Here is a 25,355-nt window from a genome sequence, read left to right on the forward strand (position 1 = left end):
CAATTGGTTCTGGGCTTTAAGAAAATCTTCGCTCGTTAGCTCTGTGGTCGCTCCTCTGCAAGCAACAGCTGCTGCTCCTGATGCTCTTTGCGGTCTTAAAGTAAGAAAATTTATGGCAGCGACTTGAGATTGCAGCTCAAGAAATACTCCTGCTACTGTTGCTGCACTTGCACTACAACACCAAAGCAGGACACTAGAGCAGGGGCACCTTGCAGCAGCTTAAATAGTTCGCAGGACATGCAACAACTTTTTGTGCAATTTATAAAGGATTGTATATTCTCACCAAATAAATTTATTCAGTATTTTTGCACACTGTCCAGTGAAAACTTTTTCAATAATTTAAAATTTCTGCACAATGAATTTAAGTTAATTATAAATGGAACATTTGCTTGAATCCAAATTATTCTAAATATAAGTAATCACACTTTTCAAACAATGTGTAAATAATATTGGAGTCGAGAAGTATACTAATGTAAAATAAAGTTTAGCATAACATGGTACGATAGGCTTGTCTTTTATGTAGTTATGAAGCGCAATGACATCTTAAAGACGTTTGAACAAACCAATGAAAATATATCTGCATGTTTAGTTTATTCAGTGAATATTCACAAATTCAATTAAATTGTCTTTTTATTGCTTCACGCAACAATTTCTTTTTTAATCTTACTCGTTACTGCTGTTAATTCAGTTTGGATTTGCTGGTAATTTGTGGATTCTGTTGAAACTTTCATCTAATCAGTTTAATTCCAAGCTTTAAGCTGGCATATCAACAGAGCCAGTCAGCCAGACCCACTTTTTGTTGGCATTAAATCACAAGCAGGCAGTTAAAAATAAAATAAAAAAAGATTCTCCTAAAATGCCACAACATTACTTTTAACTTTTCGCTGTTTCCGTTTCTGTTTCCTACACGCCAACGCTTTTAATTAGCCAAATTAAAATAAACCAACAGAAGTGAGAAACAGAAAAAAAATTAAAAAGTAAAACACAACGAGAGTTTCAATCACTTAAATGTGGGTTATTTTGATTTGTGCGTACAGAGTTCTAAGTCTGCAAATATTTTAATCTATGGGATTTAAACATTTTGTTTAACTGCTGAGGATTTTCAGCAGTCTCTCTGTTCCGTTACTTAATCGCACTTACTAAGTCTTTAAACTGTTCCAGGCCATTAAACCTAAAAAGCCGACGGACCGGTAACCATTTTTGTTTATGGCTTGGCAAATAACAAATTACGCAAATGGCTTGTAAAAAATATTGACATGTACGAGAAATGCCACAACAAAACCAAGATGTGGAGCCACATTTAGGAACTGCTGTTCTATCACTAAATATGAACAACATGTTTATGGCTTTGAGGTGGGATTTTTTTATGCCATTGACATTTAGTGAAAGGCCTTATGTAGACCTGGCTGTGAAGCCCACAAAGACTCATGAAGGGGAAGTAAGTTATAAATCAGTAAATCAGTTGGTAATTCGATTAGTAGGGTTAGCTTCAGACTGTCTGGCCTATAAATCAAATTATTTGGGAAATTGATCATTTACTTTACGGCCTTAATGTCTAATATCCATTTTCCCTAAAAATAACTGCATATTTTTAATAGAGTAGATCCTAACCAAAGGATTGCGGAGATTTAAATTGAAAAAAAAAAGGATAATAAGACTTACCTTGCAGCTATAGACTCCTTCATCAATGCGACTGGCTTTGGTAACGCCCAGAATGGCCGTGTATACATCTTTTGTTTCCGGTGGTAATACTGTAGTCCAGATCTCCCTGCAAAGAGCGAAATTCCGGATATAGTTTGTGTTAGTCGATCTGCTGGTAGATGGGTTACGTAAGTACTAGCCGGGCTAATTAGCACAGACGACTTTCGCTTTTGCACTTGTGTCAGATTCACATTTTCACACCCAACAAACACACAGACCAAATGAATTGGAGCAGATGCAACTCCCCCGCTAATTGACCCACTAATAGCGGCTCACTTATCATTTGGGGGCTAAAAGAGCAGATGGTGTATGCGAGTGTGTGTGAAAAATCATGGCTAATGTGAAAACAATCGCGGATGCTGCGGTTCGTAGTCAATTAGCAGGCAACATGATTCATTCGCGAATGTTTTTCAAAATGTTTTCGATGCCGCATCAGTGGCATTGTTGCTAAATTCAAATTTGGATTTGGTTGCATGCATAAATGGGTCGCAATATTGGCTGGCAAGCTTGCAGCATTCCCCGAGGCAGAAAGTCAATGAATGTTTTGCTTTGATTTATCTAAAAAGTATACGAGTACGTTGATTGGATAGACGGCGCGTTAATTAGATTGGAGACGAACAAAAACTCGAGGACCTGTGAGAATAAATTAATCGGAAAAACTAATGGTAAATTTTATTTATTGAGTGTGCAATCAAACACCTTGGAACTATGGTAAATGAGTTTATAAAGGTGACTTTTAGAAGTCGCTTATTGATTTCCCATACCTAATTTCCCAGTTTTAATCTGCGTATATGAAATCCGAGACTCTTTGTAGTTTACCGCGCTTGGCAACAGTATAAGAAAAGTTGCGTTCATAAGCATTTTATAAAGTTGCAATCAAGGTAAATAATTAAAATATGCTGAGCTGTGTCTGGCAGATAGAAGGTGCTTAGTTGCCAGTTGCCAGTTGCCTGTCTGCCACTTGCCCCACACTGCCACTTAACCGAGATGCAGTAAGAGCGTGGTAAGTTGTGGAGGGCAAGAGAGTCTGGGGAGGAGCCTTCAAGTAAATCCCATTGCAAAACCAAAACCAAACTCTTGCAGTTGGCAACAACTTAAGTGCTGTTTGAGGTTTTTGGTAGCAAACAAACAGGCTTTGCAGCCAGCCCAGGCTGTCACCATTCCCCTCCCCGCCTTCTACAGATTGCCCCTGTTCAACTGGATGGAGCCGCATGCTTAGTGAGTGCATTCCACTAATAACTTTTACGCATGGATAACGTTGGCAGCAAGGATAACAGCTTCATAACATTGAAAAAGTGGCCAAAAACCGCACAAAGTGCGAAAGTGCGGTTTATAGTATATGGAGTAAGAGTGGGAGTGGGAGTGAGGGTGGAAGTGGAGTGGAGGTAGAGAGGACTTTAAACCACAGCACAGGTGCAATGGCCCAAGCTGCGTTCGCAGCAATGTGAGGTCCAGGAAGCTGCTGTGTATGAGGCGTGGCATTGCCGAGCATACAAAGCACTTAACCTACAATTTGCTAATGGCTAACGGCACAAGATTTTGCCAGTGCCTGCGCCTGCCTGTTTCCATGTTCGTCGCTGGCAACGCACCTTCAAAATCAATTAAACGGCAACGGAAGTAATAACATTCTGTGCAGGAAGTGCGTAACGCTTAAATGCAGCACCAGCAACGCTAGCAACGGCAACCACAAAAACAGCAAAGCTCTGTCCTCGTTTACTGCAAATGAGCAACACCAACAACAACAACAACTGTAGCTATGACGCACAGGAAGCAGCCTTAGTGCTGGTTACTTCTCGACTAATACAATTACATACTGCTAAACACACACACAAGCACCTATATTCGTGAACGCTGCCAACAGAAGATAAAACGACTAACAACAGCAACAGTTAACAGCTAACGGAACCCACAAACAACAGAGATGCACACGTGAGAATTTGAAATTTATGGCGGGTGTCAGAAGGATTGCACTGGCAACAATGTGACCGCGTTTCTAACCTTAAAATATACCAAAAATAGTACGCCAAATAAAATGTACGAAAATGTTAGTTGTCCTGTTATTGCTCATTTAAAATTTGAAAATATGAAGTAAATGTATAGTACACAAACAAATTAGTTTCTGTCAAACTATTTAAGCGATATATTCTTTAACGCTAAATTTATTTATTATATCGAAAATTAAAAATCTACCATTTAAGGCTGATATTTGGCATTCTTGTAAACAAGAATTTGCTGCTGAAAGGTGGAATTTGTAATTATCAAATATTACAGTTTGAGAAATGTAGGAAACCCTTTTGTTAAAAAATAAATAAATAATGGAATCAAATCTATTAAATGGGTATTGCTTTTGTCATTAGTATACATTGCCGTCAGCTTTGCTATTCCGGTGAAGGTTCAATATTCAAACTATATTTCCTTATATTATTTAAAAACTGTCCATATTTTTTTTGTACAATTTGTCATCAAAGAAGTGAAATAGTCTATATAGTGAACACGTGATCATCTCTATTAGTGATGCCATTTGTGGCACATCGGCTACAAAAGAATTTTTGCTGTAGTTCGGCATTTGTAAACTAGTAGTAACTCTGGGGGCTGTGGCAGCTGACTATAAAGGCATTGCTCTGAATGTGTTTTATAAAAGTGTATGCATGTGTGTTTGTGTGTCTGCATTTGGCATTCCAACAACACTTGCTGTTGCCTTCTGAGTTGGATGAACGCTTTCCAAAGCAATTCAAATCGAGAATTGTGATGCGACTGCCGTGATTTTTGACAGACTAACAAAGATACAGTTCATGAAATGGAATTGGTCATAAAGTTGACTGACTGAAATCTCGATTCCATAATCGCATATCAATCGAAATCAATGGTACTCAGATGGCTGAACTTAAACTGTAACTTTTAGCATGCTTAAAAATTAGAGCTTTATGCAGATTGGAGAAATATTTGTAAGTAAATAAAGTTCGGTAGAGATCACGCCACGTCAGACACTCAGAAGTAATAAATAATAATAGTCCAGAGTAAACAAAAGTTACAATAAAATAAGCCACACACGTTGCCAGTGTAACTGAAAAATTATGTTTATTTTTAAGTTCACTATGCATAAATAGTTTCAAGGCATATGTTTTTGTAGGTGACCTATGAAGACAACAATAGCTGTAAGCGATCTGGGTCGTTGTCAACTGGATGAGCGCCAAGTTGTTTTAGAAGGGAGATGCTGAAAGAGAGAGAGAGAGAGGGATAGAAAGACATAGGAAAAGAGGATGGAGACGCAATAGGGATTAGATTTTTATGTGATCGGGCGCACCGCTAAAGCCTTCGGGCTTCCAAATACAAATCCATTGCAATGGTTTTATGAGTTCATAAAATTGGTATGTATGGTAGGTGTTTACTCTCCTTGTATTCTTTGCCCACTTTCCTGGCCCTCCTTCCCGGTTCAGTGATAGCGTGGGAAATTGAAATTGTGAAGTTACTTTTCTGCTGAATGTTTTATGCGTTGCCCGTGGAATGCTCGTAAATATGAATAAAAATGTGTTACGGACCGATGGCCTGGACCAATGCATTAAAGCTGCAGGCTCCTATAATCGTAACTTGATTATAAATACGATATACGATACACCACAGAGCCGAAATTCAAGAGCACAGCATTCGAATACACACAAACAGAGTCTGTGTGTGTTTGTGTAGGTGACATGTATAGGCTTCTCCAGGACCCATATAAAAACTTTATTAAACGCAACTACGCATAAAAATAAAACGATGACAAAGTACGCGACGCGCTTCCAGTCTCTCCTTCTGTTGTCCGATGTCCCGTTGTCGTTGCCCTTTGCGTGACTGCGACGCCGACGCTAGCATTTTTTTACTCTCTTATGTTTTTGTTGTTGGTGTTGTTGTTGTTGTTGGGCTGGGGCGCACAATTCACTTGAAGTTGTAACAAATTTCATTACAATCGTAACAAGAAAACGTGTCTCAACAACTAAATTGCTAAAGCCAAAGCAAAGACAAAAATTGCACATAACTAGACTGGCCAGAACTTGGTAGCTGGTACATGGCCAAAGGCTTGATTGGCTTTTTTACAGAGCACCAACAATTTCACTTTAACTGTCTACTGTTAAAGTGCACAAGCCTAACAGCGGTATGTAAAGCTTTAACTTAACAGTGCCAGCCCGCATGTTAAAGTGTCGCTTGTCTGCGACATAGCAAACAAACTACACAATCCATATATTGAAAATAGCAAACGCCCCCACATTTCAGAGTTCCCATTCCTCTTCATTCACCAAGAACTCCTTAACTGCTTGCTATATTATTTGCCCCTTGGCATATTGCTGTCATACGATGGATTTTGTTATTGTTATCATGGCGGTATTTGCCTTTTTGTTTGGGTCAAACCGGCAGCAGCATTTGCTTACTATTTTTGTTTCTTTTCTGCTGACAAGCAGCTGCCTTTTTCGACTTTCCCAATTTTTATTGATGTGCGTTTTGGGCGTCTACCCAAATTGTGAGAGAGCTATATCTATCCAGACCTTCGCCCTACGGCAGAGGACTTGAGGTGTTAGTGAATTTTATTCAAATTTGACGCTAATCAAATGACACGTGACAGGGTTGTCGCACGTCACAAGGGACTTCAGAATTATTACACATGAATCGAGATATGGAAAGCATATTTGCAGTTACATACAGCTTCTTAAAGAGCTCAATTTGAAAAAAGTATCACAAATTATGGCATTTTCTTGATTTATGTGACACAAATGTGTTAGACTGACAATGGCAATCACAAGAACAGAGGGGAGTTTATTTCTAGATAAAGTAAAAACAGCAGTAAACATTTAAGAAATCTATAAACAAATTAATTGTGCAGAGACTGTCCGTTTTTAGAGTGTTTACGATAAAGTCCTTTATTGGCATTAAGCAGAATCAAAGTAGCAAAGACATAAATCCTTAAGAAATACAACGTTATAGTTATAGATTCTAGGGGCCATATTTGTTAACGTTTTCAACAATTTGACTATGTGTTTTGTAACAAGAACGAAGTAACTAACTAACTTTTGCTCGGATAGTCTATAATAAGGATTGTGAGTCTAGTTACTGACACCAGCAGGTGCAGAGGTGCATTGGCTATGCCAAGTCTTCGTGTCATTGCATCAGCTATACTATATCTATTACATCCAAATGCTCGTCATACTTGTGTTTTGCTTCATTCAAGTCCAACGACCGCCTCTGACGGTCTTCACGCGTCCCAGGAGACGCTTCTTCCACATGCAGAGTGGACGCCAGGTACGCGCGACCGCCAGACGTCGCCAGCTTCATTTGTCCATCGCTGTGCCAGCAGGATTAGCCTCGCCACCATCAGCTGAATCGTCAATTGCCTGCTGCTCAATGGCCTTGGATGCACTGGGATCCGCAATGCTGCCAAAGTAGTTGCCAGTGGGCTCAATGTCCACCACACGCTCCACGTCGTCCAGTTTGGGTGGTGCTGGCACCGTTACCATAAGTATGCCGTCCGCCGAGAATGTGGCACGCGCCTGTGTGGCATCGTAGTGTCGGGGCAGCTTGTAGCATCGCGTAAACTCGCGTGTAATGCACAGCTGCCCCTTATCGGCTCGATCGTCCGCCTGCTTGCCCTCCACGCAGATGGTGTCGCTGTTCTTGGCCTTCACCGTGAGCTCTGCCAACTGGAAGTGATGCACGTCCAAGACCACCTTGAATGTACCCCGACCCAGCGAGTCAGGCTCTGTGCCCGTCTCAATGACCACACGGCCCACCAGGCACGAGCCGTGACACCAGGCGCTGTCGTCCACCCTCAGATGGAAATCCCGGGCGCAGACGTCCATGTCGTGGGAGAGATGGTAGCGACGCTGGCGGCATTTCGGCTCGCCCGTTGACCAATGCCTCCTCGGCGGCCAGTGAAAAGGAGCTCCGCCGTGTTCGTGCTCGTGCTCGTGCTCCCAATCCCAGTCCCAGTGTATGGGCATGGTATGGGGTTCCTTTCGATTCGTGTCCTGTTGTGAACGGTGTAGGGTGTATAGTGTTGTATGTTGTGTGTTGTGTATGGTATGTAGTGTAAAGTTGTGTTGATTCGTTGCACACGGAGCAAACGCGTTGCTTTTTGGCTAAGTGCGCCAAAAAAACCGTTGTCCTCGGCCTCCTTCTACGCTGCTCGACTCTTACTAACTAACTAAACGACTAACTAACTAGCTAAGTAGCTAAGCAGCTTGGAGGACATGATCCGATCGAAAGCGAAAGCTAATGAATTTATTCAAACCGTTTCAATTGGATGCGACTGTACCTATCGCTGGGCTAGGTAACAACTGCGCTTTGTGCCATTTCTAGAAACCATCCAATGCCCCGCATAAATATTGCAGGTTCTCAAATGCTCCACCACTACCCCGATTACTGCCAAATACGCTCAAATATACTCGACAGGGGGTAGAACCAAGCTACCCCAAAGTCAAATTGTTTGATCAATATTTGTTGTTCTGAGTCGAACGCAACCCTTGCAGCTATTTTTATACCCCCAAATGGCGCCAATGGGTTGGAAACTATCTTTAGCTTCACAAGCCCAGACAAGCCAATGGCAGTTATGCGGTAATGCCCTTAGTAACATTATGAAGCAGCGTTGAACGAGTTTATGCAACTAATTGTGGCATTGTCGCCTCACATTGTACTCGTAGTCAGCGACAACATGCCTCCGATGAGTGTCTCTCTCATGCTGTCTACGCATAGCATTGGGGCAAATGTAACTAATGAAAATCGTGACCCCCACTCGGCACGTCTCTCATATGAGTCTGAGACATACTATATATACGCACATATAAGCACATTCAAATACAGGGTACAGTAGGTATTAGTTCACCGCAGTCGAGTACAATAATACAATAAAAATTCTTATGATATTATAATTTTTATATATTTTGTAAAAGAAGTCTGTATACTTAAAAAAAAAAGTATGTTTTGATAGTAGTTGAAAACAATGCTTTAATTAATGAACTTTAAAGAATTCACTAAATAATAAACATTTGCATATATAGTAGATATTAACTTATTTCTTAAATATAACTTCGGTAATGTTGACTGCAGCACCCTGTTTATCAATTACAAATGAACGAATATCCAAAGGAGTCGAGTACAACAAATGCTTCTTTGGCCCTAGACAACACTGACGTTGTCAAGACATTTGCTCTTGTGTTGTTGTATCGTTTTTTCTTCTGCTGTTCTGGTTATTATTGTTGTTGCTGTGCAGCTCGGACCCGAGTCGAGCCAATTTGTAAAATAACGAAATATATATATTTTACTTATATATCTTGTTGGAGGTCAGACAGTTTTGTAACTTTGCTGCTGAAATTGAATTTCTGCTGTTAGCTTTACAGTTTGACAAATTTTTAGCAAACGAGCTAAGAGTAACTGCAGCTTTTGACATGGCTAAAATGACAGGACATTGTGCACCCTAAATACAAAGTGAAGATTGTTGTTAGACCTGTTCACTTTTGAAAAAGTGGAAAACGTCTGCAAACTTCGTCGAAGCTGAGAAAACATGTAAAAGAACTGATTATCTTTTTTTTTATTAATTATAGTAAATGGTTTGAGTTATTTATATATTTTCGTTTAAAAAATCGCTTACAGCAAGCACTTAATAGTCTTCATTCTTAATTAATTTTTTTTTTACAAATCGGAATTATCAAAAGAATAACTAACAGACGACAGTTTATGCTTGGGACTTTAAAGAATTTGTTTAGTTTATAGACCGACAAATAATATTCAAGATCTAATTTGAATTGAAGAGATCCGGAAAACAGTTCAAAGTCCAATGCAAGCCAAACAATTTATCTATAAAAATAAATATACTAAATTTTGTAGCATTACTTGCCATACAAACTGATAATTTTAACACCTGCAAACAACAGACGAGTCTGTTTTGTTGCATTTCTGTTCACGTGCTTCGGAAATTTACAATATTGTGTCATCGATATATGTATCTATGAAAATATAACATGGCAAATAGCTTTGTGAAACCTAACGAGTTGAAAAGGTTTCCAAAGACGTTATCAGTCGGCTTCCACTCGCCAAACAGATCAAATTAAATTTCTCTGGTCAAAAGTAAAAAAAATTCTTTTAAAGTGAAATGTGTATTACTGGTATACCAAATATTTATAATGGAACTCTTTAATTAAAGTGAACTTAAAAAGATCTACTACAATCGATACACTACTAACGTGAGTTGAGTTAAATGAAATGTAACGGCATTAAACTATTAGTGTTCAACCGTTGCTCGCCCAAGTTCTTATCTACTATATAAAAACATACTCCTTGCCCAGATTACTTAGGGTTAATACACGAAAGCCCTTAATTGAATTTGATGCATATAGGATTACCCCGGAGGTCGGTAATTCGAGTGCCATAAATATATACATTACACCAGAATCGAATAATATTTGTTAAATGCCCTTGGCTACACTGAACTTAATTGGAACATAAACAGCTTTCTAACACTTAATGAGAGCGACAGCCCCAGTAGTCTCTCATTGGGGAGTGGGTGGAATTAATGGTCGTGCTTTACATACTCGTATATGGGCAGTCAGCAGGGCGACACAGAAAGGGGTGGGAGGTAAGATGGGAATGTGTGGGAGAATGCGAGAAGGTTTGGATGCTAATCAAAGTGTTGGCCCTCGCTTACCATAGTTGGCCTTCGCGATGGTTACGAGAGAGGCGTCGCGACGTGATTGGAGAGTAATTGCATTAATTACACAGCTGAAGCTGTGGCACTGAACAGAAGTTAACTGGGTCAAAATTGTGCAAGTTAAAGGACTACTAGATCAGCTTAAAGCTAGCACTGTGAGGCTATTAAGCAGGTATGCAAAATATGTGATGATAAATCATCCATTGAATCTAGCCCTCTCCTTCCTTTCAGACGGGTGAAATCAAGCATTACAAATTTACTTATTTCCGGTTATTTTAGTACGCAAAAGTCAAGTCAGCTGAGGCCAACTAACGAATGTAGAGGAGCTTGGCTAAGACTGTTGGACAGGACCCAATGTTTAGTCGTTTGTGTAATGCGAAGTTAGTAAATGTCCAAATGAATGACTTCACTTCACTCTAGTTAAAATATTTACTCATATTTTGCTGCATCCGTTGGGGGGAAACATGTGTTTGTGGCTTTCCTACAACCACAATTATTTACACATCGTCGCATTCCTGTGCTGACGAGAAATAGGATGATGAGAAACCCAAACACGTGTAATAACGGATGTTGAGGCAGTCATACTCATCACTTTGCTATATTGGGGATAGAGTCATCCTTAAAGGTAGGTTTGGGATTCTTTAAGTTAAAGCGTCGGAAGAAATTAATCTTAATAGCGGGGTAATGAATATGACACAATGCATTTTTTCACTACTAGACAGTTAAGATTGCTGCAATGAATGTGCTAGATTAAAGTATACGAGATTATGAGTAACTAAGAAAAAATTAGAGTGTCTCTTGTTAATATGAATTTAATTTAATATGAGTTTCTGCGAAAAGCGAAAATGGAAGAAAGAGTTCTAGGAACTCGCGCCACATCTCACACCATGCTTGAATTCATTTGTTATGCCGCCTGATGAGGCATTTGCACCCTTGCTTATGCTTATGCGCCCGGGTTCTTATTGTGCAACAAATTTAAGCATCATGCTTTGAGGGGCAAATTGTCAAGGCTACATAGCCCGTTAGTTGTGGCTAAAGCTAAACCCCTAGAAACCCCAGTCGGCAGACCCAACAGCAGTCGGAGCAGTCGTCCAAGTAACAACCCCTCGTTAGTTACGGCCATATGCTTTTTATGTAATATGCCACAAAGCAGATGAACAGTAAGAGAGCAAGAAAACGAGAAAGAGAAAGAGAGAGCGAAAAAAGTAAGGGAAAGAAGACGCACATGTTCAAAGGTTGAATGAATACACGTCGTATGTGTGAGTAGTGAATGCCACACAGATGTGTTCCCGCTTCTGCCCCATTCTAGGGGTTTATGATCAATCATTCGCCTTGGCTGACTGCGGTTAGGCTGGACCAACTCTTGGCTCTGTTTTCTCCAATAGAGGATGGGGATGATGCGTCGGTGTCTGACAAATCTTTATCTTTGCCTTGACTTATTTATCCTTTTTGGCCGTTTAATTTTTATTTTGCCAAGGCTTTTTATGTCATGTTTATTGATGTGTAAAAGTCATAAAGTCAAATTGAACACTTGTGCTGCAAAATCCCCCTCGATTCGCATCGCTCTTACTCGAAAATACATATTCAAGTCGTCCTCTCGTGAAGCTGTCACATTGGCGTTACAATTTCCTTTTGGGTTTTGCCTTTTTCCATGTTTCTTACTTTAAAAGGTTAACTAAAGGTCTGTGAAAATACCCTGTAAAATCAAAGATTCATTATGTTTCAAAGCGCAGCTGACTTGAAGATATCTACTGTGTTTATTGTGGTTATGTACCATTTTAATAATGATTGACTTCCTCAATATATGAAGTATAGTATATTATCTACTATTTGGATAAATAAGAGTTATTATCTTTTTATCCTGTTAATGTAATATAAGTAGTAGGCAATACTTTGTAGCTTTATTATATACTAGCAATTGTTTTATACGGAATATGGTATTATGAATAACTCTGGTTATCTGAATATTCAGTAAACGTACGGAAACCAAACAACTTCTTTGAATGTCTTGTGTTTGCAGATAACATCAGGAGATGATTTTTAAATCAGTCATATTTTCAACAATATACAACTACAAACACTTAACTTTCACACGGTATATTTTAATCGATCAACTCTTAAGTATACAATGTAAAGTTGGCAAGTACTTGTTTTTATAGTTTTCCATTTGAATGGTCCACAGTGATAGGCAGCTGTTTAACGCCATGTTGCACTTACCTCGTTGCCTTGGTTGCGTTCACGGGTGCCCCGTCTTTGAACCATTGGAACTGCATGCGCGATGAGCCTTGGGCTGTGCAGGATATGATAAATTCGCTGTCCTCGCGCACAGCTGCTTGTGGTTGATTGACGCTCAGGTCCTGCAATGAAAGCAAACCACACACAGTTTCAGTTCACAATATATTCACTAATTAGACGTACAAGAGGGACACGGTTGAGGGAAGAGGTAAGGCATCCAATTGGGGCTTTTTGAGGGTTTCGCTCCCTTGACCCCTGTTCATAAGGGGTGGGGGCGTGGGCTCTGAGGTTTCCGGCTTGACAGTTATGTTAATGCAACTTAATTGCTAGTGGCGTTTGAGGCCCGATGGCCTCCTGATGAGGCCAATTGTTCATCTGCTTGCACAATTAATAAATAATTATTTTCGATGGATGTTGCCAGTCGCCAGTCGCAAGTGCCAATTGGCAAGTGGCAAGTGCCACACGATTTATATATTTATGTGTATATATTCACTACGTTTATTTACCCCCATTGTTTTTGTGTATGTTTATATTGTCTGCCGAGTGACACAAGTGCCGCAACAGTAAATAATTTAATGTTTTATTTATAACGGAAATAAAAGCAGAGTCATCTATATTATGCAATGTTCGAGTAGTGTATGCATATAATAATTTATTATTTTTATTAAAAAAAAACATCCGAAAGCACCTACTATACATTCGTATATCTATGATGAAGTGGTTCACTTGATTGATTGGTTCTTTACATTCATGCATATTCCTCTTTAAAAGTGTCAAATTTCAATGTGTCATTGAAATTGTTGAAAAGTTCAATTAATTGACAGATGTGAATTGAAAAGATGATTGAATGGAATACATTTTTGCTTAATATCTTTCTTATTGGTTATGTCTTTCATAAGATATGAAATAATAAAAAATTCTTGTTTAAATTAAATTTCTTTAGTTTCTTATTTAGATGGTTTGGTTCCAAACATAACATGCTACACTCCTGTCCAAAATTAAACTAGACCCCTTAAAATTTTCGTAGCAGAATAGGAAAACGTAAAAAAGTGAAATAAAGTGCTGTTATAATGTGCTATTTTTATACCCGCTAGAATCGCGTATTTTATATAATACATATATACAATTATAACTATAGTCTTTGTGATTCCTGAAAATTTGGTTGCGGTCAGATAAAAATTGTCGAATTTATAAAAGAAATTCTTTAGTGCGGGCAAAAACGCCTACTTTTTACATTGAACACTTTTTAATATCTAACATATATCCATATCCATATAAATATACCAAATTTACAATATGCTATTTTTAGTATTTTGTAACGAACACGTCTTGGGCGTCGTCTTATAATAAGACGACCCGTTCAGTGGGCAGCCAACTGGAAGCATACTCTGCCTACATTGTCGACTAAAGCTCAGGGAAAGTGGGTGGGTCTTTGCCACCTAGTAAGCTACCGTGCCACACAGATAAAAAAAAAGGTAGACAGAGTTAAGACGGGAACAGACAGGATAGGCTATCAACCGATAGACCGGTTAAGAAGTATATGCATTCAATATATATATATGAAGAACGAAGATGGTTATGTTCTTCTTCTTTACCCTCCCAACCTGTAAAAGCTTCTGGCTCTATGCCTTTACCCAACTTAAGCAACAACAAGTAATATCAGGTGCCCATTACATTATAATTTTATTTCGACTTCATGATTATTCCAAGAGATCAATACTAAAAGAATTCAAAAATACTATAATGCATGTACATAACTTCATTTTATGCATTATTTGCCTACTATATTAATTTGCCTAGTATTTCCTAATAGGAAGGGTATGAATATAATACTACTAAGAATAATAATAAAAATAATAGCTGTCATATACAAGTTACAAACGATTTTTGTGCGGCTATGCCGTACTTACACATACTCATTATACGCAGATTTTTATACTGCATCGATATCGACAGGCCTGTGATGATTGATGAGTTGATGAGCTGGGTGAACTTCAAAAGGATTAGAATATATAACAGCTTTGTTATAATATTATATACATACCATACCCATATGAGGACTTACTATTGATTATATCTAACTTAAAATATAACACTAAATATAAAATTTACATTTAAATTCAAATACGAATTATATTTCAATACTATTTTTAATTGAATTTACGTTACTTTGTTGAACATTTTATATGGCAAAGAAAAATCGTATACGAGAAAAGAAATAACAGCAACAAAGGCGGCAGAGAGTGCAACAGCACTGTCGGCGGCGTCAGAAGCAGCAACGAAAATTAGCAGTGGCCTCCAGTGACAATCGCACTGTCAACACAACATCCAATCAGGATGCGACGACGAGTGGTGCGGACTCGGCAACACTTAGCAGCGAGTCGTAGCAACGAGTCTGCGAAACGCGCAGCCTCAGCAGCGCATGGCGCAACTTCCACACTGGTAACGAGAAGTGGCCACGATCAGCTCTATGCTAATCCGTTCTATCTCAAAAGAGTTTATCCGAAGCTTGGGTTCCTTCTGGAACCGTTTTAGCAACGCATGTCGTCGCTTCTACAGCCTCCTGCTGTCTTTAAGTCACTAAACTGGTGACTCCAGTGCAAATATCTAGGCGTATGGTGGCAACTCCTTTGCAAAGTTGTTGCCACGCCTTTTGGCGCGGGCCTCTGCAGTTGCAGATCAGTTGATGTGTGCTGTACTGTGGTCGTTGCCACGTGATTGCACACACAATAACCTACACCAGGAAAACGTACCAATTAAAATTATGAAATTTGGTTATCTCGCTACGTACCTTGTAAAACCAACAAGAGGGCCAAAGAAAAATAAAAACAATGCACTTTGAAAAGTGCGCACTCCCGAACAACACCAATAAAATATATATATTATATTATGACGGATGCCGTCAGATTTATTTTTAATATTTTTCTGCCGCACAACTTGTCTTTGCAGCTTTCGAATTAAAAAGAGATGGTCTAGCCTAGATTAAGAGTGAATATCGATATTGCTTGATTATCTAAGTTAGATATCGATATTAGTTAATACGATACTTATGTGAATGGCAAAAGTGATCCTGCCAACTCACTGCAAATATTCAATAGATAATTAACATCTGTTGGCGAGTGCATCAATCATCGAATGCAGATGTTATCGCGAGCAGCTGTTAGCTTGCACAACAGTCGCGTCGCAAATATCGATACCGCCATACAATTCAAATTCAAACTGCAATTAACGGACATTGCTCACCCCTACACCACAAGTTCAATGGGAGTCCTTACGACGAAGATTGAATTTGAAAAAGGGTGAACAAGAAACTACCAAAGGTCTTTAGCATGGAATGTGCCTAATTCTTTCCCTGTTAGATCTTCCAATAAGTACAAAGAATTGCCAATTTTCTTTTTAATGCGAGCGTTGATTCCAACAGGAGCTAACTTGGCATTAAAATTTGTTGCTGCATTGCTTAATGCAAAATTCCGTTTGACCACTTGTTGTCCAACTTCAAAAGAACGTGGTCTACTACGCAAATTATACATCTGCTGATTTTTCTCATAAGCCATTGTGAGATGTTTTTCAATGTCTGCACGAATCTTCTGAAATTGATCAATTCTATTTAAACCTTCCGTTCAATCGCTAAGCAAGTCAAGATTTCTAAGCAATTTAAAATCTTGACCGTGTGTAGTCATATGTTGTCCGAATACTACAAGTTATGGAGATATACCAATTGACTGGTGTATGGAATTTCTTAAAGCCGCATTGATACTTGGCAAATAAATGTCCCACACCCGCTGATCACTCCGTATATAAGCTCTTAAGGCTGCGTTAATAGAACGATTAACTCTTTCGGCTGCATTTGATTGCGGAGCATACGCACCTGTTCTTATATGCTGAACTCCGAATTTGGAAATAAAGTTAGTGAACTCATGGCTTTTAAATTGAGTGCCATTGTCGCTAACTATAGCTTCAGGTACTCCAAAACATGCAAAGATATCATCTCTTAAATAATTGATAATAACTTGCGATGTAAATTTCTTTACTGGTTTAAGAAAGGTAAACTTAGAAAAATGGTCAAGGATGATGAAAATTCCTACATTGCCTTGTTTAGTGCGCGGAAAAGGACCAATAAAATCGATGTAGAACCTCTGAAAAGGTCTGTCACTCGATACTTTATTTCCCATCGGAGGTTTTAAGTTGCACGTTGGATATTTAGTGGTTTTACATATATCGCAATTTTTAATATAGTTACGAACATCGACAACCATCTTGGGCCAAAAGAATCTCCTTCTCAGCCGTTCTAAGCTTTTAGCTATGCCACAGTGACTAGAAGTTGGCTGATCATGAGCAGCTCTGATCACTGATTGTCGTAATTCGCCTGGAACGAATAATTTCCAACAATCCTGATTAAATGCGCAACGATGATAAATGAATTGGTCGATTACTTGAAAATCAGGTAAAGCAGCTTCTTGATAGCTATCTCTTAACTTACAATATTTAGGTGATTGAAAGGCATCGGAATCGAGATTTATTTCCGGGAACAGTTCTAACTCTACTGCTGCGATTTCCGTCACGTCTTCGAAGGATCTAGAAAGTGCATCAGCTACTACATTTTCACTTCCTTTTCTGTGTTCAATATCAAAAGAAAAGCCCTGTAATTTAATTGCCCATCGAGCCAGCCTCCCACTCAAGTCTGATTGGTTCATTAACCAACGTAGGCTTGCGTGATCTGTAACGACTTTAAAAGACTGTCCTTCGATATACATTCTAAATTTTTTTATTGCAAGAACAACCGCTAGGCATTCAAGCTCAGTCACTGTATAGTTTCGTTGGGCTTTATTTAGCTTTTGGACATATAAGCGATGGGTCTCTCGCTTCCTGATTCATCCACTTGAGCCAATACAGCGCCTACTCCATAAGACGAAGCGTCGCATTGTACAACGAATGGCTTTGAATAATTCGGATGAATTAGAAATGAAGCAGTACACAGCTTGTGTTTGATTTCATCAAAGGCCACTTGAGCTACGTCATTCCATTCATACGATTTTCCTTTTAATAATTCAGTTAGGGGAAATATGACTGTAGAATACTGGGAAATGAATCGCTGATACCATCCAGTCATACCTAAAAATCTTCTTAGTTGTTTCCGTGTTTTTGGAGCTGGGAACTCATCCACTGCTTGTATTTTGTTAGGGTTTATTTGGAGAGTACCTTCTCCTACAATATATCCAAGATAATCTACTTGGCGTAAACCAAACTGACTTTTTCCGACATTTATCGTCAGTCCCGCTTTATGCAATTGTGTAGCAACTGTAGACAAATGCTCCAAGTGCTCATCAAAACTTGCTGACATGACTAGCAGATCATCAAGATATACAAATATATGCGATTTTAACTGATACGGTATAACTTGATCCATCAATCTGCACATAGTCTGAGGAGCATTGGTAAGACCAAAAGGCATACGTTTAAATTGATATAGAGGTCGGTTGGGTATTGTAAAAGCAGTTTTCGGACGAGAATCCGAATCCAAACGTATTTGCCAAAATGCGTCTTTTAAGTCGATTTTCGATATGCATTGCACCGAAGGAGTCGACTTAAGAGACCATCCAATATAGGCATGGGATAGGCATCTTTTACTGTCGCCGCGTTGAGTTTGCGAGCATCTAAACAGAATCGAACCTTCCCTGGTTTAACGACTAACGTGACAGGAGAAGACCACGGCGAAGTGGGAGCTTCTTCGATTACGCCTATCTTAATCATTCGATCTACTTCTTCGCACAGCAACTTTTCTTTAGCTGGCGACAAAGAGTAGAATCTTTGCTTAATGGATTTGATATTGCCTGTATCAATATTACGCTCTCTAAGTGAGGTTTCACCTAGGCCATCACGTTCTGATGAAGGAAAATATCCGATTACGGAATTCAATTTAGCTCTCTGCGACACAGAAAGATCAAGGCCAGATGAATCAACTGACGACTCAGCTTTGATCTCATTAATAGTGAACGAAGGCGAAATGGAAATGTCAAAGGCCTTCCAGAAATCCATACCACAAATCACATCTTGTTTAATGGACGGTACGAGCAAAAATTCGAAATCCTTAATCTTAGAATTAAAAGTGTAGGAATGGTAACTGTGCCAGCAACAGCTTGCTTTAAACCATCCGCAGTATGAACAAAACCTTTAATTTTCTTAAATTTGTGTTTCATAGAGATAATGTGTTCTGCAAGAGCGTATCCAATCACACTTTTATTAGCGCCACTATCGAGGAGAGCTAAATAAGATTTGTCGAAAATACAAATCTGTGTAAACGGACGAATATCATTGTTCTTGTGCACTATAGAGGAAATAGTAAAGCATTTTAATCTTCGTCTATTTTCCCAAAATGCTTTCAGTCGTTGAGAAGAACGGCTTCTTTTGACAAACAATGCGTTGGCATTAAAAATTTCCGCTCGACGCAAACGATAATCTCGCAAGCGTTCATGATATGGCTTGAACGATCGATAAAATTTTAAATCTGGTGATTGATAAGAAATGTCAGGGGGTTGTAAAGTCGTGTCAGGTAGAGAAGTCATTATGTTGGAATCCCAGGCTAGTGTCGGATGTTCCTCGTTTGAATTTGGAGAACATCCTTCGTTAAGTTTTCCTGTGCTGGTCGACATTTGGGACAAGTAGAGCGATACATGTCTTTTAAGCCACAACCAAAACAGAAAATGCGACGAGTTTTTAGAGAATCGTGATAACGATGACCAGATTCATCACAATTCCAACATTTTAAATTTTGTTTTTCAAGTAAGGCACAGATTTCTTCATTCGATTCAGGTTCTGATACAGATTGATTATCAGAATCCCCATCATGAGAAATGGCATTGACAACTCTCCTAGAAATATTCTCACGCTGTCTCGAACGCGTGTTTCTAAAGAAATCTTCGTGTCTATGGCATTCTCTTCGCAATATAGCTAGACTAGGTGTATCTATATGCAGTAACTCGTGCTTCAGATCAGATCTCAGATTATGTCTGACTTCTGTTATGATGTCAAACTCCGATAACGGGTTTTTGAGAGAATCTGCGATAGCCACCATCGCATCCAGAAAGTCATCAAAAGTCTCATTGGTTAATTGCTTTCTGTGTCGCATAGCCTGCTTAATATCTCGATCCGATCTTTGATCTTGATAACGTTCTCGTAACTTATTACATAGCTCAAACCAATTCATATGACCTGCCGTCTTATGAACTCGCCAATAAAAGGAAAGAGCAGAACCGGAAAAGAGTAAATTGGCAAATTGATACAATACGTCGAAGTTGCCATTGAAATATTGGGTCGTAAGACAATTAATACGATATATAAAATCTTCTATAGGAAGATCATTGGCTGAACCAGAAAACTTAATTTTCCAATTAGAAATAACATTGGAAATTCGGTCAGGCCTATCAGTGGAGTAGTCACTCATGTTCGTACGTCCATCTGAGGCTCTGTTTCTCGAATTAGAGTCATTAGCTCTTGGCACATTGTCAGGAATCTCGTTATCCCATTCGAGCTGTGACTCGTCTCGAGATCCTCTCCGAAAGGAAGAAAGATTCAAGTTACGTAAAGCCGTGTTAATTTGCTCAGACACTGCTGCAGCAATACTTGTTCTATGAGCTTCTAAAGAACTTGATATCATTTGTTGAATGTGATCCTCATTACTTACATTGCTAATAGGAACGAATCTACCCGAGTCTCGCCTAGTTGCAGCACCAACTGATTGGCGTGTATTTTGGGTGTTTCTATTGGTCGACCTAGTTACTGGACGATTTCTTGGAATAGCTCCGGCGGGATTATTACTCGCACCTCGAGGTCTACCCAATGTGGTTCGTGAATTGGCACCTGCCATACGTGACAAATTCTCGGCACTATGTGTAAGAGTACATGGCTGCCTACAATTTGGACAAGTGGTATTACTATTTAACCACTCTGACAGACAAGAACTATGAAATTTATGTTTACACCGTGTTTCGGTATAAGCTGTTTCAGAATTGACGTCGTTGCAAATAGTGCAGAGAATTGATTCTTGGGCCACGTTGCTTAACGAAACTAAATCCTCTGTACTACGCATAACTGCCATAATGAAATTTGTTTTCTCTATACAATTTTAAAATCGGAAAATAATATTCAACAATATTATTATATAACAACAGCAATAAAATAATATTCAACAATATTATTTAAATTCAGAAAATAATATTCAACAAAATTATTTATTCTCTCTCAAAAATCTTTTAATTGGGACTTATCCTTTTATTACTTGTCGCATAAAAACAAATATATATATCCTGCAATACTTCTTAGTAAATGAACTGAATCTATAAACTTCTTTGATTAGTTGATGAAGGAAAAGAGGAACTTGTCGAAATAATCCAACAAGAGCGATCTCAATTTTCTCACTCATTCAAACAGAAAACAAAACTTACTGCTAACTGAAATCTATCACTTGGTTTAGATCAACCTGAGGTTAATTCTAACATTCCAGAGTGATAAGATGACAAGTCGAATAAGCTTTAGAGACTACTAACTATGGTTAGTATTATATTGGCCAACTTGATTGATTATTGGTTAGGCTCCACGAAAATTAGCAGACTACCTACACTTCCGAATAATCAAACAGCTGACACGCTGCACTACTAAAGATTTGGATGGCGGTTGAGGAAGGAAATGGGAATATGAAAAAGGTAACCGGAAGCGCGGGGATGCGATTCCTAGATTCTGGATCGCTAATTGGTTGGACATTTTATTCTAACACAATTTCGGCTCAACGTTCGGGCACCATTTTATTAAATGGCGACTCCATTTAGAGCACATTTTTTGTATTACTATCTCCGGCTCCACGTTTGAGCCGTTTTATTGTGTTACGATCTCTCGCCCCACGTTTGGGCGCCATTTTATTTATGTAACGAACACGTCTTGGGCGTCGTCTTATAATAAGACGACCCGTTCAGTGGGCAGCCAACTGGAAGCATACTCTGCCTACATTGTCGACTAAAGCTCAGGGAAAGTGGGTGGGTCTTTTGCCACCTAGTAAGCTACCGTGCCACACAGATAAAAAAAAGGTAGACAGAGTTAAGACGGGAACAGACAGGATAGGCTATCAACCGATAGACCGGTTAAGAAGTATATGCATTCAATATATATATATGAAGAACGAAGATGGTTATGTTCTTCTTCTTTACCCTCCCAACCTGTAAAAGCTTCTGGCTCTATGCCTTTACCCAACTTAAGCAACAACAAGTAATATCAGGTGCCCATTACATTATAATTTTATTTCGACTTCATGATTATTCCAAGAGATCAATACTAAAAGAATTCAAAAATACTATAATGCATGTACATAACTTCATTTTATGCATTATTTGCCTACTATATTAATTTGCCTAGTATTTCCTAATAGGAAGGGTATGAATATAATACTACTAAGAATAATAATAAAAATAATAGCTGTCATATACAAGTTACAAACGATTTTTGTGCGGCTATGCCGTACTTACACATACTCATTATACGCAGATTTTTATACTGCATCGATATCGACAGGCCTGTGATGATTGATGAGTTGATGAGCTGGGTGAACTTCAAAAAGGATTAGAATATATAACAGCTTTGATATAATATTATATACATACCATACCCATATGAGGACTTACTATTGGATTATATCTAACTTAAAATATAACACTAAATATAAAATTTACATTTAAATTCAAATACGAATTATATTTCAATACTATTTTTAATTGAATTTACGTTACTTTGTTGAACATTTTATATGGCAAAAGAAAAATCGTATACGAGAAAAGAAATAACAGCAACAAAGGCGGCAGAGAGTGCAACAGCACTGTCGGCGGCGTCAGAAGCAGCAACGAAAATTAGCAGTGGCCTCCAGTGACAATCGCACTGTCAACACAACATCCAATCAGGGATGCGACGACGAGTGGTGCGGACTCGGCAACACTTAGCAGCGAGTCGTAGCAACGAGTCTGCGAAACGCGCAGCCTCAGCAGCGCATGGCGCAACTTCCACACTGGTAACGAGAAGTGGCCACGATCAGCTCTATGCTAATCCGTTCTATCTCAAAAGAGTTTATCCGAAGCTTGGGTTCCTTCTGGAACCGTTTTAGCAACGCATGTCGTCGCTTCTACAGCCTCCTGCTGTCTTTAAGTCACTAAACTGGTGACTCCAGTGCAAATATCTAGGCGTATGGTGGCAACTCCCTTTGCAAAGTTGTTGCCACGCCTTTTGGCGCGGGCCTCTGCAGTTGCAGATCAGTTGATGTGTGCTGTACTGTGGTCGTTGCCACGTGATTGCACACACAATAACCTACACCAGGGAAAACGTACCAATTAAAATTATGAAATTTGGTTATCTCGCTACGTACCTTGTAAAACCAACAAGAGGGCCAAAGAAATAAAAACAATGCACTTTGAAAAGTGCGCACTCCCGAACAACACCAATAAAATATATATATTATATTATGACGGATGCCGTCAGATTTATTTTTAATATTTTTCTGCCGCACAACTTGTCTTTGCAGCTTTCGAATTAAAAAGAGATGGTCTAGCCTAGATTAAGAGTGAATATCGATATTGCTTGATTATCTAAGTTAGATATCGATATTATTTAATACGATACTTATGTGAATGGCAAAAGTGATCCTGCCAACTCACTGCAAATATTCAATAGATAATTAATAATATACTAACATCTGTTGGCGAGTGCATCAATCATCGAATGCAGATGTTATCGCGAGCAGCTGTTAGCTTGCACAACAGTCGCGTCGCAAATATCGATACCGCCATACAATTCAAATTCAAACTGCAATTAACGGACATTGCTCACCCCTACAATTTTTGTGGAATATTATTTGGGTATATTTTTAGCAAAAATATTGCAATATATTGTTTTTATTCAAAATGTGTAGCGTGTATCTTACAGTCGAGCACACTAGCTTTCTTACTTGTTGACTCTGTTTGCATCTCTCGTTTTCAAGTAACTGTAATAAAAGCACACACGCTGTGTATCAAAACAACCTATTCTATATTTTGATTAAAAGTTGCTGCTTTCGAGATTGTATTTGATTATTTTAAGAAAGAAATGTTTGAATCATATTTTTATTTTATTCATTTGCAACACTTACCATCATGTTCAGCGGTGGATTCTCATCGAAATGATGAAAGTTGGCGACAAGTGTAAAGTTTCCAATGCGTCCACGTTCCACCATGCGAGTGATGACCTCTCGAATGCGTTGTGAATCACCTTTGACGCCAAAGAAATGAAAGGTTATGTCCAGTCGATCGGTGGTATTTGAAATCAGTTCAAGATCGCTTATTTTCGTAATATTAAAGTTGCGCAAAACTCTTGTCAACTGCAAAACATTCAAAAAAGGCAGCTTATAAATTCATGTATTGATTTATATTTCCAAATTTCATTGTTGACTCATGACAGTGTTTATTATTTTTTCGAAAGCAACATATTCTTAACAGCATGAGTGGCAAGATTAAGCACTTTACGACTCCCATAACAATACGCTACAGTTGTGAAAGGTAAAAAGATGTCATCCCATAATATATTAAAGCGGGTGAACAGCACAGTGGACACTATCGTTCACTTGGGTGCACTTAAAGTGCTGCTCGTTGGATTTCCCCTTGCACTTTTGTTATCTGTAAAAAACTTAAAGTTGCAAGTTTTTTCTTTGCCCGCTGAAATTGGTTATGAAATGCAATTTGGCTCTTGCCTAACGAAACTTTTCTATATTTTCTTATTGTTATTATTTTTCCCTTGTGTGCAGCTCTGTGGCTCATAATCTGGGAACAGGAATTGGGTAGCGAATAGTGAAGACTATGCAGTGTGTCTAGCTTATCCTTATTTAAATGATTATGCATTACGTTAAAGTCCTTTGCTCGTACAGTTGACTTGGTCCCAATGCGAGGGTCGTTGCTCTGGCTATGCAGTTGACTGAGGCCAAAAACTTCTCTGAAAACTTTTGCACTGCTAGTTCGCCACAAGCTATAACAGCAAATGCGACCATTTGCTTAAATATTAATATTATTGAGCTATTTCTTTTTCATAGACCAGCTTTTTGAAGTCAATGACATTTTAGGCTGCGCAGAAACGACCACAATCTTAAAAAACAAAAATGGCAAAAAAAAGTAAAGAATAGTCGAAATATTTTTACAAGCATGTGCTTCGAGTCACCAACATTCTAAGGCTAACAATTTGGTACACTTTAAGTCGATGGACGTCATTAAAAGTACCGTTAGCTTGACAACTTTTGGCTAATATGGCAACGCTTCATTTGCCACTAGAGTAGCACAAAGCGGACTAGAAAACGAAAAGATACCAAAAATAAAAGCTAACCAAAATGCAATTTGAGGCATGTTCCCGGAAAAAATGTGAAATAATTTAAGGAGAAAAACGGAATAGAGGAAACTGAAAACGGCTTCAAAATGAAGAAAAATGTTGATTCAAAGGGCAAATCCAAAAGAAGTGGCAAAAGATACAGTGGATATTCAAGTCCGCTAGACTAAGCTGTGCACAACGAACCAGCTCAAAGCAAAGTAACCAAGACGAAAGGTTGATTAGAACGCAGCACAGTTATTTTCTTTTAAGTAAAGGTATAAAATGTAATCTTCAATGCAATGATTAAAGATTTAAAGAAATGTTCCTATTTGTATAGGACATTGTTAATTTTCAGAATTTAAAATCCATTTTTTATCCAAGATCGGAA

At 38.6% G+C, this 25,355-nt stretch overlaps 3 protein-coding genes across 6 annotated transcripts in view; 1 reads left to right on the forward strand and 2 right to left on the reverse strand.

The window, feature by feature from the left end:
- The window catches only part of LOC133834941 (uncharacterized), a 193,232-nt gene that overhangs the window by 30,023 nt on the left and 137,854 nt on the right, over positions 1-25,355 (reverse strand). The window contains 3 exon segments of the mRNA XM_062264732.1: positions 1,663-1,768; positions 12,590-12,729; positions 23,766-23,993. Of these exon segments, the coding sequence (XP_062120716.1) occupies positions 1,663-1,768; positions 12,590-12,729; positions 23,766-23,993 (474 nt within the window).
- Positions 6,554-8,006, reverse strand: LOC133842322 (heat shock protein 23). Its single transcript, XM_062275376.1, has one exon. The coding sequence runs from the start codon at positions 7,668-7,670 to the stop codon at positions 7,002-7,004; it is 669 nt and encodes a 222-aa protein (XP_062131360.1). The 5' UTR covers positions 7,671-8,006; the 3' UTR covers positions 6,554-7,001.
- LOC133834949 (uncharacterized) overlaps positions 9,747-25,355 on the forward strand; it is a 45,945-nt gene continuing 30,336 nt past the window's right edge. For 3 of the 4 annotated variants that reach the window (XM_062264753.1, XM_062264761.1, XM_062264770.1), the window contains exon 1: positions 9,747-9,908. The gene's annotated coding sequence lies outside the window, so the exon portion shown is untranslated. The remainder of the gene's footprint in view (positions 9,909-25,355) is intronic. The other variant, XM_062264744.1, reaches the window with a different exon arrangement.

This window comes from Drosophila sulfurigaster, chromosome 2L (assembly GCF_023558435.1).
Source record: "Drosophila sulfurigaster albostrigata strain 15112-1811.04 chromosome 2L, ASM2355843v2, whole genome shotgun sequence".
Taxonomy (NCBI): Eukaryota; Metazoa; Arthropoda; class Insecta; order Diptera; family Drosophilidae; genus Drosophila; species Drosophila sulfurigaster.